General features: G+C 40.0%; 1 protein-coding gene across 1 annotated transcript in view; it reads left to right on the top strand.

Annotated features, from left to right (window-relative positions):
• Nucleotides 1-16,509, top strand: part of DYNC1H1 (dynein cytoplasmic 1 heavy chain 1) — a 3,754,902-nt gene that overhangs the window by 1,678,247 nt on the left and 2,060,146 nt on the right. Inside the window, exon 40 of the mRNA XM_044073590.1 lies at nt 8,552-8,792. Within this exon, the coding sequence (XP_043929525.1) occupies nt 8,552-8,792 (241 nt within the window). The remainder of the gene's footprint in view (nt 1-8,551; nt 8,793-16,509) is intronic.

The raw sequence follows: 16,509 nt of genomic DNA, 5'->3' as shown, positions 1-16,509 counted from the left end.
ATGCCTAGAAAACCTATTTTCCAGACTGCATGGTCAGGTCTCTGTCTAAAAAACAGATAAGAATGGCTGAATACCTTATTACTTTTAATTAGGGGAAGCCAACCTTCCCCTCTGAGACCTAGGACTGAATTTGCTTATGATACTTCTGACCAGGATTCTGAAATTTCTTTTTTCTCTGATGACCAGGATTTACCCTTATCTACCTATGAGGATTCTGATGCAGAGCACTCTATTCCCTCTGCTTGCCCCCCCCGTCCCCAGAGGAGCAAGCTTGAACACAACTTCCCAAACATTCATTTGACAACTTCAAACTAATGACCACAAAAACCCTGCTTATCTGCAAGGCAAATACTACAAGCCTTGGGGTTCATGGCCTCCTGCATTCTACTAATTCCATATGCAAGACTGCATATGAGGAAACTACAGTGGTATCTAAAAAGCCTATGGTACCAACGTTCTCAGGATCTAGAAGCAATGATCCCTATCCTACCTGGCATACAGTTTGAGTTCCTTTGGTGGGTAGAGGCCTGCCACCTAAACAAGGGACTACCATTCACTCTACCCCCTGCCGCCAAAACCCTAACAACAAACCCATCAGACTATGCATGGGGGGTTCACCAGGCAGGGAAGTGCATTCAGGGCAAATGGAACCAAAGTCAAATGCACCTGCATATCAATCAAAAATAAATGTTAGCTGTACAGAATGCTCTGACAGCCTTCAAGAACCACATTCTTCCAGGACAATTAATGGTAAGGACGGACAACACTGCTCTCATGTGGTACATAAGCAGGGGGGGGGTACCCATTCTTACCCATTCTGCAGACTAGCTATGGCTCTGTGGAACACAGCCTTGAGCTACCAAGTGCATCTACAGGCTCAATTCCTGCCAGGAAAACTAAATACACTGGCAGGCGAACTCAGCAGAAATCTTATGGACCCACACGAATGGAACCTGGAACCAAAGATTTTCAACATGTTGATAAACAAATGGGGGAGCCCAGATAATAGACCTGTTTGCCTCTCCCCAGAACTACCAATTTGACAAATCCTGGACAAATTCTGCACACGGACTCCCCACAAGCAAGCTTGGAAAGTGGATGCTCTGTCCTTCAGCTGGAAAAATCTATCAGTTTATGCCTTTCCTCCTCTGCCTCTCCTGTCCAAAGTACTACTAAAGATCAAACAGAACAAACCAAGGATGATACTGATTGCATTAGACTGGCCACACCAACACTGGTACCCCCTCTTGCGCAGTTTGTCACTGTTGGCTCCGTGGCACCTTCCTCAGACCCCTACCCTGCTGTCACAGCAGGAGAGCCAGATTCTTCACCCTCAGCTTCAAAGCCTGGCTAATTTCCTAATCTCTCCATTACCATCCCACAGTAAACAAGTGTTGATTGTCATTTTGGAGGCAAGGAGGCCTAGTACTAGAAAATCTTATGCTGAAAAATGGAAAAGATTCTGTGCCTGGAACCAAGCTCAAGGGATGGGTACAGCAGCACCCAATTTTCCTCAGATTCTTCAATACTTAACTGAGATGCTTCACAAGGGCCTTTTTTTTTTCCTCCATCAAAATTCACACCTCAGCCATTTCAGCTCATTACAACACAGAACCCACCCCTCTTCTCTCATCCACTGCTCAAGCAGTTCCTCAGAGGGGCCAAAAACTTAAGACCACCCAGGAGAGCCCCAACTCCAGCCTGGGACCTTAACTTTGTATTGGAAAAACTCACTGTTCCTCCTTTTGAGCCAGCTGCAAGTGCAGAGTTAAAATTTGTTGGAAAACAGCCTTCCTTTTAGCAATTACTTCAGCAAAAATGACATCTGAACTACAGGCTCTTATGGCAGTGGAGCCTTTTATCATCTTTTATGCGGACAGGGTGTCCCTCGGGACCAATCCCTCCATGCCCAAGGGTGGTATCCAGTGTGGCTCTTAAGTCCATTCATTTGCCAACCTTTTCTAATCCACAGAACAAAGGGGAAAGGGATGTGCACAGACAGCTTGGATTTTACTTGGACAGTACTAAATCTCAAAGGAAATCAGAACTGCTGGTGGCATTTGCTGCAGGGGCAGAGGGGAAGCTTATTTCAAAGCAAACCATTTCTAAATGTATAGGCCATTGCATCCATTTCTGCTAAAAGCACCATGGAAAACCTATCCCACAGGGGATTAGACCCCATTCAACCAGGGCTGCATCTACCTCTACAGCCTTTCTCAAAGGTGTACCTACCAGGGACATCCTAGAAGCTGCTACCTGGAGTTCTGTACATACTTTCACCAAGCATTGCCATTTACCAATTTTCTCTAAATCCAGAGCTGGCTTTGCCACTGCAGTCTTGCAGGGCCTTATAGCTGGTCCTAATGCTATCTAATGCTTTGGGAATCTACCCAAATGTGATGACTGCAACAGTGAAACACAAAGAACATAGTACAGTTGTGTACAATTACCATAAATGTAGATGTTAGAGTGTATTCACTGTTGCAGTCCTGGTTACCCTCCCTCCAGCCTGCTGACTTCTTTTGGCTATACCTTTATTCTGCTTAAAAGCTTTTTGGTGTATTTGCTTTTTTGTTGGAGATGTAGCCTTGTGTGTGTGTGTGTGTGTGTGTGTGTGTGTGTGTGTGTGTGTGTGTGTGTGTGTGTGTGTGTGTGTATATATATATATATATATATATATATATATATATATATATATGTGTGTGTGTGTGTGTGTATATATATATATATATATATATTTTTTTTTTTTTTTCTTAATTGCTTCCCATTAGGGGGGCACCTGACATCTGGGGCAAGAAAAACTGATGTAATGGTATCTGCTGCATGCTTAATACCCCTGACTACCTGACGTCATGGAAGATGAGACCGCAACCGGCGCAGGACCCAAGTCTTTGATAATCAGGCCGACTGAGGGCTACTGCAAGCAGATAAACGAAATGTGATGACTGCAACAGTGAATACACTCTTAACATCTACATTTATGGTAAGTGTACACAACTGTACTTTTTTCATATGTTGCCAGAAAAGAAGGCAGGAATCCATTTCTGTCCTGATATTCATACTGTAGTAGCTATTAGAAGCAGGTTTGGCTTGTAACACTTTTGAATTTCATCTCTGTGTTTTCACCATTAAATCTGTTGTTGGCCATCCTGAGGCCATTGAAGCAGTTGCTTATAGGGATCTTGCATCTGTTACCCCAGGACCTAAATTATACACTGGAAAAAAAATACCCAAGTTCACTTTGACTCATCAGGCACAGCACGCACAGTTCTTGATATTGAAATGTACTCTGCTTATAGCTGTCACCTCAGCCAAAAGTGTTTCAAAACTGCAAACCTTGACTTGTTAAAAAAAAAAAAAAAAAAAAAAAAAAAACCTCGTACATATGAAAATTTAGCACTTGTATAGGAAGGATAATGTTTGACTACACTGATTTAACATCTTTTGGCTAGCTGTTTGTGGTAGTACCTTGTAAAAGTTGCATTTCTGTCTTCTTACTACTACTGTTTGCTCATAAGATTACTCATGTCATCCTTTCGAGGGAGATTATTGTAACTTTTTGGTTTTCTTTGTTTTGATATTGATGTGTGGAGGTTTTTTCCCTGAGCCTCTGCAGAAAAGGAATTACTTTGCTGACACTGCTGGACTATCCCAGTAAACAAATGTTAAATTAGTTAAAATAATTTTTCATTGCATGTCTTGTGTTATATTACATAGCTGGTGTCATATGATGATATTGAGCAGAAGATAGAGATGAGCAAAAATATGCAGTAATACTGCTTTTTTTTATAGAAATCTTAAACTCCGATGCAAAAAGAATAGAGAAACAATGTAAAGCATGCACACTGTATAAATTATAAACACAAGTGTTATAAAGGCATTAAATCCATCAACATAAACTAATAAGAAATGGAAAGTGGTAAACCTGTATGATTTAAATTGAAAATTATTTGGGTAGTTGCGTTTTTCGCCATCCTCAAGAAAGCAAGTACGTTTAGTTGCGTTCTATCGAGTTTTATGATGTGATTTGAATGATTCCAATACGTTTTTATTTCTTTGGGGAGGTGATTCCATAGTGCAGGTCCTAATATTGACATGGCCCATCTCCCGTTGAGGTTTTGAATTTGTCCTGCTTTAATGGGAAAGTTGAGTTTTTCTTAGGGAGTAGCTTTGTTCTGTAACATACCAGGTTCATTTGTTGGGGGGGGGTAGCCTAACTGAAAATTTGAATGTTAATGTGGTGAAAAGCATTGACCCTTTTATATACTCCTGTCATAATTTTAGCACTCAGAGCAAATAAGGCAAATGCATATTTTATCCACACAACTAAATCATCTTGAGACCTGTAAGTGGGAGATTTGTAGTGAAATTGCGACTTTAGTGTTTTTTTTTAATTGATTGCGTGAGAAGGGGACTTGGTCCTTTTTTATTGATGGGTACAGCTTCAAATTATACATGGGATAACATTTAGAATAAGGAGCCTTGATAAAAGGGCTGTTACATGCACTACTTAAAATGGCCAAGAACATCTTCAAAGAAATTCTAAATGGTTTACCTAAGATGTTTCTGATGTTTGTTTGGATAGGGATCCACAGTTTGGCAACATATATTTGAGTGACAGTCATCATTGTTTTTGGGGTTTTTTTAATACATTTTTGAGCTAGTACTAGGTATTGGTTTAATGAGCTCCACATCTCTTGGGGAGGCAGTGTGCCAGTTTAATTGGCTGGTGGGAGGGTGCGTGTCAGGAGTATAGTGGTGGTTGTGGGCAGTTTTATGAGAATAGGCTAACGGATTAGCTCCAGCCATTTAAGCGAGTGAAGTGCCACAGTGATTTTGGTTAATGTGGTTACCTGCAAACCTTGCAACTTTATTAAGACTGTGACAGGTCTAGCCAGATGAGAGGACTGTAGTTTAGTGAAAATTGATGAGGCATATGAGTATAGGGAATAGATGGGTTTTAGCTATACTTTTGCATGTATAGCCTGTTAAGAAAGGTTTCACCGTCTAAATAGCTCCTAGTTTATAGTAAGTTTTTGAATTGCATGTTGGATGTGCTAACTGAATCTTATTCTGCAGTTCATCTCAGACATTTTGTACTAGTTCATTTCTTGTATTACTGACCAATAATATTTTAATAAAATAAAGACCAAAGGACCACAGCTCTAAATGCAAACCAAATCTTTAATGTGCGAGTGCTTTCGTTCACTCAAATCAAATGAACTTCAGACAAATTCAAACAGTAAAACCCCTCCTTATATAACCATGAAATCACATGACCAGTAAAATGCATTGCATCAGAAGTTTAAAACTAGTTGTTCATGGGTTCATAGATTAATACTAAGCTAACTGCCCTTGCGAGCCATTACCAATTACCCCTTGTGAGACTCAAACCCTGCACCTTGTGTTTGCAAGGCAAACACCTTAACCATTAGGCCACCTTCCCAACCCAAATTATATACCTTCAATTTGTAAAGCTCCTTCCAGTGGTGACAACCTTGCACCTTATGATTGAAAGGCATACACCTTAACCACTGCACCATTTGTCTTTTCAGCCATGTTAAAAAGCATATACATATTTATAAAGATATTTACATACTTTAAAAGAATTTTTAAGCACAAAGTGGAGCATTATTATGTGTAAAAAAAAAAAAAAAAAAAAAATCAAAAAGGTGCATCCATACAAACCTGTAAGTACATAAAATATTATTTTATAAGAACGTTCTTTACTGAATTTCATAAATTCATTCAGCGTAATAAACTTTTAAGCTTGAGCAAACACAACAGAACACTGCTCATTAAGGCCTGGATAACAGTGCTCATTTAAAGTAAGTTGCCAACATAACTCGTGTCTTTCGAGTAAAGGGGATCTATGCCCTCCTCTAGGGCTCTCGATCACCTTAAACTTGTGTCCAGGTTTGTCCCTAATGTGGTTGACCAAAGCATTATTTTCTCCATTTCTATTTATGCTATAAATGCATTCATAGATCTTTTCTTTAAACCTACGATCGATTTTGCCGATATAAAACACCGGACAGAGTTGACATCTTACCAAATATACCACGCTTTTAGAGTTAGTCATGCCTAGCAGTGAGTGAAAAATACCTATTAGCAATTTTATAGTCCCTACCTATATCTGTGTACCTGCAATAGGCACATGCTTCAGATTTAACCATTCCTGGGTTTCTGCTGTACAATTTATGCTCTTTCTCCAATATATTTTTTTTAAGTTAGCTCCTTTTCTATACACAACTCTTGGTATGGTGCCTAATTTAGATCAAGATCTGTGTCTTCCTTAAGGATATACCAATTTTTTTAACGGGGTGTCTCTTATGGACTCAACATAAGGTGTATATTTAGTAATAAAGCTGACAATATATATATATATATATATATATATATATATATATATATATATATATATATATATATATTCTAAAGCTGCCATCTACAGTACCAGAAAAATGTATAGTCAAAGGTCAGCTGGTTAGGGTAGCACTGATGATCACCTTGTATATAGAATTTGTGCAGGAAGGCAATAATTTAAAATAAATGTTTGAAAGAAGGTTCTATGCAGAAGTGTTACTGCAGGAACTCCTAAAAGAGGTCCAAATAAAAAGAAGGGAGGGGCACATCTCGCCCATTGTAGGACTACCAGCCTTATTAACTCATACACTTAGCCCTGCCACCTCTGAGGGTAATAGAGCTGGCATAAATATGCCAATGCACAGTAATAACAATAGTGATAAGAACAGATATGTTGTTAGCTTTATTACTATTTGTACACCTTATGGTGAGTCCATGAGGGGCACCCTGTTAAAAAAAAAAAAAAAATGGTGTATCCTTATGGAAGACACAGATCTTGGATTTAAATTGGGTGCCCTACCAAGAGTTGTGTATAGAAAAAGAGCTAACTTAAAAAATAAGAGCATAAATTGTACAACAGGAACCCAGGAATGGTTAAATCTGAAGCATGTGCCTATTGTACATAGATATAGGTAGGGACTATACGATTACTAATGGGCATTTTTTGTTCACTGATAGATATGACTGTAACTCTATAAGCGTGGTATATTTGGCAAGATGTCAACTGTGGAGTTTTATATCGGCAAACACGATCGTAGGTTCAAAGAAAGGATCTGTGAACACATTTATAGTATAAATAGAAACAGAGAAAATAATGCTTTGGCCAACCACATTAGGGAGAACCCTGGACACCACTTTAAATTTAAGGTCATCGACCAGGAGATGGAAAGCCCTAGAGGAGGGCATACATCCCTTTTACTCGAAAGACAAGAGTTATGGTGGTAACTTACTTTAAACGCGCATAGTTATCCCAGGTCTTAATGAGCAGTGTTCTGTTGTGTTTACTCAAGCTTAAACGTTTTACACTGAATGAATTTATGAAATTCAGTAAAGAATGTTTTTATAAGACAATATTTTATGTACTTGTAGGTTTGCATGGCTGCACCTTTTTGATTTTACATAATGCTCTGCTTTGTGCTTAAATTTTTTTAAAGCATATGTCAATATCTTTATAAATATGTATATGCTTTTTAACAACTAGTTTTAAACTTGTGATGCAATGCCTTTTATTGGTCATGTGATTTCATGGTTATATAAGGAGGGGTTTTACTGTTTGAATTTGTCTGAAGAAGTTCATTTGATTTGAGTGAACGAACGCTCGCACATTAAAGTTTTGGTTTGCCTTTGGAGCTGTGGCCCTTTGGTCTTTATTAGTACTTTTTGTTGTTTTTTTAAATATTTTAAGTCACAGTAGTTTGAGTTTGAGGTGAAAATATCCGTTTGGTTGTTTGGATATGTATGAAGTGTTTTGCCTCTGCTGTTTTGTAAGATGTATAATACACGGTCTTTATAGTGAAAAGTTTGATATTGTGATCAGCGGGGAAAATATTTGGGCAAGCTAAGTCTTGAAATGTTGCTGCTGATCCCTTTTCCATCAGAGAGGGAGGAACTTGAACTTGCCTCAAGTAAGCATCTTGGGAAGTCTTTAGTGAAGATGCAAGCATCTTGTAATGTAGTGATGTGCCTGAACTTTTGCTGTGTTATCATGATCCTTACCTGGTGATGTGTGTGCTTATATATTAATATATGTATGTATATAAAATTTCAATATCAGCAGGATCTTTGAGTGAGGTAAGGGGCAAGAGAGATGGATGTTACTGCATAGTGTGTAGATATAAATGCACCAATAATGTATGTTGAATAGTCGACAAGAACTGCTTGATTTCATACATTTCAGGTAACACCATTTAGAATCTCAGACTGTAACTAAAGATGCACTTGATTTGTTGTGAATGTAGAGGTGGTTAATACAGAACTTTGTGCCATCTGCAACCGTCATGGTTGTGGGCATATTTGCAGACAGTAACAGTTGCTTATTTTGAAGGCTGGTTTTACAGTTTCTTCAGACTGTTCAAACACATGGCATTGTCAGTGAAATTTTGCATATAGAAAAGGGGTTGTGGATGGATGGGTTTGGGCCTTGTTCTGTGTTTGAAGGATACTTTTTTTTTTGTTTTCTTATTAGATTCAATTATTACATGTGAACTACTGAACAAACAAGTGAAAGTAAGCCCTGACATGGCTATTTTCATTACCATGAATCCTGGCTACGCTGGAAGGTCTAACTTGCCAGATAACTTGAAAAAACTGTTTCGCAGCTTGGCAATGACCAAACCTGATAGACAGCTGATTGCTCAAGTTATGCTTTATTCTCAAGGCTTTCGAACTGCAGAAATTCTTGCCAACAAGATTGTGCCATTCTTCAAGTAAGTACTTGTATGTGTAATTTTTCAGACATTCTGTTAATGAAAGCTGTTTGAAATGTTCTGTATGTTTGTGTTGAACATTACCTTTTGAGATGCATTTTAGCAGATCTTTTAATCCTTTTCTGAGCAGATGTGCCCTGTAATGTTACTGTTAAATGGAAAGATGGTAATTCCTGTCAGCATTTTTCCATCAGCTACTCTGGTGAGTAGCTTTGTAATACAGCAAGGTATTGGTGCCATTCTGTTGACTGCTCCATTTACAGAGCAGTAGCTTTTTAGTTTGCATGTTTTAAGTTGTTGCCAGCACATCAAGACAGTTTGGTGTAGCAGAACGTTGTTTTCCTTGCTGGTCCTTTGTCTTTGAAATCATTTTTGCACTTAAGCACATGGCAGCCTTCCTTAGGGTTTCCAAAAAAGTAAGGAAGTTTCTGACTTGAAGCTGCAGTTTTTAGTAGTTTTAGCTGCCAATTGATTAGGTACATTTGAGACTCTGTTCCGTGGATTACTTAATATTTGTGTCTAGATCACTGCCCTTATCTGTGTTTTTTTGCAGTTTCTCCAGCGTGCACCTTTATCAGGGCTGTCTTTCATGTGAACCTAAACAAAGCAAAAAACACAGCATCAATGGGACCTGACTGTATCCCGGGGTGCGTGTTACGAGAACTCCAAGAGGAGCTAAACCCACACATAAAAATGCTATTTAATCTTAGCCTTACTTCGGGTTATGTACCTGTACACTGGTGTACAGCAACAGTGGTCCCACTCCACAAGGGGGGTGCCTCTACAGACCCTGGAAACTACCGCCCCATAAGCTTAACTAGCCTGGTCTGCAAAGCTATGGAAAGAATCATTATGGAACTCATAAACAGAGACATAGGGGACCTACAGACACTTGACCCCACCCAGTTCGGCTTTGTGATGGGCAGATCCTGCCTTTTAAACCTGGTTGACTTTTTCGAAACAGTCACTAGAGCCATTGGTGAGGGCAAAGCAGTCCATACAGCATACCTGGACTTGGCTAAGGCCTTAGACACAATACCCCACTCAGGCATCATAGATAAGCTAAACAGCTTAAAGGTAAACCCCTATGTCACCAGATGGGTTGCAAACTGGCTAAAGGACAGAACCCATAAAGTTAAAATTGCTGGAGCAATGTCAGACTCAAAGCCAGTCACAAGTGGTATCCCACAGGGATCTGTCCTGGGACTCCTCTTGTTCGGCATTTATTTCTCAGATGTTAAAGCAAATATGGGAGGGCTGTGGCTGACAAAGTTCGCAGATGACTGCAAACTAGGCGCCATAGTCAATACACCAGCTGACACACACATCCTACAAAAAGGCCTCACTGAAACGGACAACTGGTGCCGTAGTCACGGCCTTAAACTAAATGCCAAAAAATGTATAGTCATCCCTTTGGAAAAACAAAGTACCCACAAATTATCACATAGACAGCAACCCACTGAGTACGGAAAAAGTAATCAGAGACCTAGGGACCCAAGTAGACAGCGACCTCTCATTTGACACCCACGTTGCCAAAGTGGTTAGAAAAATATTCTACCTTGCACACCTCATCATGAAGGGATTCACATCCAGATCCAAGGATGTCATTGTACCCTTATATTCCTCCCTCATCAGACCCATGATTGAGTACAATTCCCCATTTGGTATGTACCTCACCCGGCACTTGCAACAGCTGGAGAGACCACAGAAGTACCTCACCAAAAGGATCAAGGGTCTCCAACATATGGCTTATTCCACCAGACTAAAGAAACTTCAGCTCTATTCATTGGCTTACCGCCTGCTCAGGGGTGATCTCTGCCTGACGTACAAGGCCATGTCCAATCAGGATTTGATGGACATGCTCCACCTCAAAAAATCCAAATCCATCAGGACCACGAGAGCTAAAGACTTAAACCTCGGCACAAGTATGAATAGGACATGCTGGAGGGATAGATTCATAACCCAAAGGCTTCCCATGCTTTGGAACAGGATCCCAGTTCGTATTAGACAGAGCCCCTCACTAACTCTCTTCAAGAGAAATCTTGATGAGTGGATGGGAGATCGAAAATTTACCCCAGGGGTCACATCTGGGTCACTGCTAGACAGGGGCACAGTAAACTAATTCTATTATATAAGGGGACCTTCATTGTGTCACTACTAGACAGAGGCACAGTATTCTAGATTTATTCTGTACATTTTTGTACCATTTCATGGGGTGGCAAAAGCCACATCACTATGGCTAGGCTTACAAATGCCCCAGGGCAGATAGCCTAGTACTATACTATGAAACTATGAAAGTATGAAAGTGCAGTGTGAGGTAGAGACTGTTAGAATACAAGTCATGCAGGCTGTGTTGTCCTTAGTGTTTGAGCAGTTCATCATCCGTATGGTGCCAGCCCTTTGTTAGACATCTCCACTGCTGCATTATTTTCTTTTTTGTTTTTAACTGGGAAGATTCAGCAGGACAGATCCTGATGTCCTCAGCTGCCTAGGAATAGACTAATGATATTGCATAATGCAGTGTCATAGAAGACCTGGGCATGCCTTTGCTTACATATGACAGATAGAGGATTGTATAGAATGTGGTTGGAACTGCCATTAACAGTTAGCTTATGTCTGGCAGTGTTGGTTAGGGTAAATATATTGCCAAGAACACTTGTACTTCTCATTTTCTAGACAAACTAGCACAGGAACACATTAGGAATGACCAAAAAGTTATGTAAAGCCAGTCAAAAAAATTTGGATTTGACTTCTCCAACTTTAGAGGTTGTTTTTCTACTTCCATGTAAGACCAGAATCAAGTAATAAGATAAGCTGCTTTTCATAGTGGAAGCAGTGAAAGAATGCTAGCTGGAGAAAATAAAAGGTAGCACTAGCATTCTAGCTTCTCTGGAGGACTCTTCCTCTCATTTCCTGGAATGCACTGAGGCACTGATATGCTTTTAATTAGCATTGTCTTGTTTTTAGAAGCTAGATGACATCCTTGTGAAGATGGAAACGAAAAAATACTTCACAAACTGAATAAACATAAAAAAGCAACCAATGTAAGAACACCAAAAACTCTTATTTATTAAGCACTTTTTGTGCAGCACAGTGGCTGGACTTCAGATAAAAGAATCCACTTCTTAGACACTCTTAAATGTTTCAACAGTCCAGTCATGTGACCAATGTCTCGGTTAAACCTCTTAATGTTCAATTAACACATCACTTGATAAAAGTTTTACCATAGTTAAAAATAGAGTTAAAAGCCCTGAATATAAAGAACAATATAATACATTCTCCACCTAAATAAAAAACCTTCATCCTTCACTGCTGAATCAACAGTAAATTTATTTATACCTGGTGTATTAAAAATAAAAATATAAAGCATGTTAAAATAAAACCATGGTTAATATATAACCATTGCAAATAAATGGTTTAGGTGTGGGACTAACCCTTAAACTCATCACTTAATTTAGGTAATTTATCTCCACATACGTTTGAGAGAATAGTGCATGTTTCATTTATTCCTTGGAACTGATTAGCATTTAATCGAAGTTGCCATAAGAACTCAAGTTCTAAAAGTAGTGACGCTGGTCCTTCATGTACATTTTCACTAATCTAGTCTATAACCTTAAACTTGAATTTATGGTTAGATGAATTTTCTATGTGCCTAGCTAGTGTGTTCTCTGTTTTCCCCCTCCTAATAGTGTACAAGTGCTCATAGATTTTTTGTTTTAACTTTCTGTTTTCCCTATATAGAAAACAGGACAGAGAACGCACTGAGCTTAGGTATACCACCATTTTAGTGTTACAGTTGTACCTATCTGTGATGGTTACCTATAGAAAAATGTCCAGTTGCAATGGGTCCACAGTAGTTGCAGCTTTCACATTTGAACATCCCCGGGGTCCTTGCAACCTTCACTGTAGGGGTTTCTATTAAGTTTTTCAAGTTTTTACCCTTATAAGTAACAATAGGTCTGTGGATTATCTTATTAACTAATTCAGTCTCATTTTTTAACAGGTTCCAGTTTTTGTTGATAATTTTCTTAATTTCAACCGTGTCAGTACTAAAAGTTACAGTGAAACTACTATTGTATTGACCGCCTTCCCATGAAAATGTTTGTATGGGTGGTAGATGTTACTACCCTCTCCTCCATAATTACATCCTTTTCTGTATTTGTGGTGCTAGTTCTACATAAAGTATTGGTTTATAAAAACCTGTCTGAAGTTTGTGACACTTCTATTACCACTTCGTTAACAAAACCTGTGGGGGTAACGTCTTTGCAAGAACATTTCAGTTAAGTTCTGGAATTCAGTGCAAAAATCTTCATTTGTTGTCACCAATTCTGGCTGCTCTTACGAGCTGCCCTTTTACAACTGATTTTTTTGACTGAATGGGTGTGCACTTTTGTAATGCAAAAATGCATTACAGTAAGTTGATTTTCGATATATAGATGCTGTATATGCATTTAGTGCAACATCTTTTTTCAACAGTATGTCTAAGTATGCTACAGTTTCCTTATTGAAATTTGATGTAAATTTTAAGAAATTGTTAATGTTCATTGCTTGTAAGATTATAGTAGCTGAAGCTTCATCACCTCTTAGCACTATAAAAATATCGTCCAAGAAGTGTGTATAATGTTTTATCAAGTTCATTATACTGGGGTTGTTGAAGAAATTAGTGTGTTCCCAATGGGCCATCACCATGTTGGCGAAACTTGCACCACATGGTGAGCCCATTGCCACCCCTATTAGTTGTAAATCGTGTCATTAAACACGATGTAGTTGTTGGATAAAATAATAGCCAACAGTTCTTGAGCTATTCTAAGTTCATTATCTGGTGATGCAAATCTACACATCATAGCCAGAACAAATTCTATCCCCTCCTCATGTGGGATTGAACTGTAAAGATCTGCCATTAGGAAGTTCTCGAGTGAACTTGATTTTATTAATCTCTTCTAGAAAGGACCAAGAATCAAGGCTAACTTGTGGTTCTTGTTTCACATATTTTGTAAGGATGGAGTCAACATGTTTTGCACTAGCATAAGTTATAGACTGACGTGCATCTACCAAAGCTCGCATAGGTGGTTCTTGTATGTCCTTGTGTATTTTTGGCACACCAAACATTTTAGGTATCTTAGGGTATACCATTGTTAAATAGTTTAAAGTGCTTATATATATGTGTGCTTCCAAAAACAAGTCATTTAAGTAAGTGTTTATCCTGCGGTAGACAGTGTATAATTCATTCTTACTGACTTTTTTATATATGCTAGTATTTAACACTTTGTTCATCCTAGCCTCGTAGTCTTCATTATTCATAAGGACCAGTCCTCCCCCTTGTCTGGCTTCATCATTCTAATGGGTTCCCTCCTCAAGTCATTCAGCAGGTCCCATTCTGTTTTACTAAAGTTGCTTTGTATTTTCATTCTAGTACCTAATAATGCTCTAATGCCAAGTTCACATACTTGGTCAAACACATGTAATGTTGGGTGCATAGGTGGATTGTACGTACTTGAAACATGTAGTTCCCTGTAGTTACAGTTACCACTGTTAAATAAAATTGCCAGATTGTTTCCTTATATAAACTTTAAAATCAAGTAGTGTTTTGGCTAAGTCAGGCCGACAATAAGGCACATAAGTAAGACTTTTAGAAAACAGTTCAACTGTCCTGTTGTCAAAGTTGATATTGGAGAAATTGTATTTACTACAATGTCATGTTTGTTAGTAAAAGTAGGCTTATCTACTTTTTTATTTTCACCTTCCCCCTCTTGTTATAAGGATTCTATTGGTTCACTGTTTTTTTCTGTGGTCTGTTCTTGGCCTGATGTAAATTTTGCTGGTTTGTTTGCACCACTTCTGAATGAGAGATTCCCTTGGGTAAAGTTATTGTCATTATGTGTTCGTTTCTATTTGGAGCATTTCTCTCATTACTGACTTCCCTTACTTCTGGCTGAACTGTTGAGTTAGATAACATTGTTTCCTGGTTCCACCCATCATTTAAACTGTTAGTGCATACCTGATTGTGTTGGCCAGTTGCATTCCACAGCTGTGATGGGGGGGACAAGGGTAGGCTGTACCATTGCTATAATCTACACGATCCCTTTACAGTTTTTTAATTTTGTTTAATTTAAGTTTTTCAGTCTGTTGGTTGATACTGTTGAAAATACGTTGGTAATCATAGATGTTAAGTTGTCATTCTCGCCTTCATTCTTGCTGGATGGGTTTGGAGCTGATCCTCGGCTCCGACTCGTCCTATATTATAGCTCGAGAGCTATTTTTACTGGCTCGAGGCAGCCCTATATCCCACAATACCATGCGCTAACTCCCCAGATCTCATTTGCCGCTTCGCTGCGAGGTTGCTTTTTTACCGGCTCAGGTCAGTAAAGGATTTTTTTTAACGAATTTCTAATTTTTTGAGATAGTTATTAGGCTTTTTTCCCCTACTTTGTTACCTATCGATTTTTTACTTAATAGAGTTTGTTTCGTAAGCCCTACCCACCCCTGTAGTTAACTTTTATAATCAGGCCTACAGGCCTTAGTTTCTTTACTCAACTTTGTGTGTGTGTGTTCTTTTAATCAGTCCCTGCATCTCCCCCTTGTGTGTAAGTGAGTGTGTGTACTGATTGTGTGACTGTCTTAGGGCAATGTCCAAAGACATTAAGGTCTCGGGATTCAAGAATTGTGACTCGTGCTGTCAAAAAATGTCTCTGACAGACGGTCACACTTCTTGTGTCTATTGCTTGGGGCCTTTACACCTGCAGGACTCTTGTTCCATTTGTCACTGATTTAGTTAGTCCTGCAGGAAAGGCGTAACAAGCTTATTCTAAGGGGCTTGTTAAAGCCTGATGACTCCCCATCCAAGTCTGGCTCGGGGAAGCCATCAAAAACCGCCAAACCCTCGGCTCCAGCTTCTGAGCTGAGGGCTGGTGTTGTCGAGACGGCTCTGACCTCTGTTCCGGCTGGCTCCGAGGTGAGCAAAGTGGGTTCCGCTTCGAAACCATCATTGGAGCCGACCCCAGCGCACAAGCGCTTTAGGTCCCCTTCTTTAGAGTCCATCAGATCGACTCCGAGGTCCCCCCTTCTATCGGAGCGGAGTCATAGGACTCATTCATCGAGGCCTTCCAGGCTCTCCGATCACGACATCGAGAGAGTGGTCAGTAGACTCATAAAGTCCCAGGCTCTGGCCCAAATGCTTCAGAGCCCATCTCACCAGACTGTGGCTCCTTCGATAGTTATCCATTCCTCCCCCGACTCATCTCTCGAGTTCGGAGCCGGAGTTCGTCTGAACCGTGACCTTGCCCATGTCGGAGCCGATACCCCCTCCTTTGGCCCCGGTGTCGTTGGCTCCGACCTCTTTATTGGTTCCGTCCATGGAGAGGTCCGGGCGCCGGGACTCCATTGTCGGCTCCGAGGGTGCGAGTGGCATCGGACCCTTGTCTGACCCTGCTCTCCCTCTCTGAGCTTCGGCTGTGGTTAGTTCAGCCCCAACATCATTCTCTGAGCCTTCTCTGTCGGTTCCAGGGGCGGTTCCGGCCTCTTCGGAGCCGGGGCTACCTTTGGTGTCTGATAGGGGAGCCTTCGAGGTGATGAGGAGTGTGCTGGACCCAGTGTCCACTCCAAGGTTAAGTTCTGCGGCTCCTCCCTCTGTAGTGTCTGTTACTGTCTCTGGCCACCCTCCTATACCCGACAGCAGAGATCCAAAGCGTAAGGTACCCACTTTGGGTGTCTCCTCCTC

This window comes from Protopterus annectens, chromosome 6.part0 (genome assembly GCF_019279795.1).
Source record: "Protopterus annectens isolate FY-2018-M chromosome 6.part0, PAN1.0, whole genome shotgun sequence".
NCBI classification, from domain to species: Eukaryota; Metazoa; Chordata; order Ceratodontiformes; family Protopteridae; genus Protopterus; species Protopterus annectens.
Note: the sequence above shows the minus strand (reverse complement) of the source record. Positions and strands in the feature narration are given on the sequence as shown.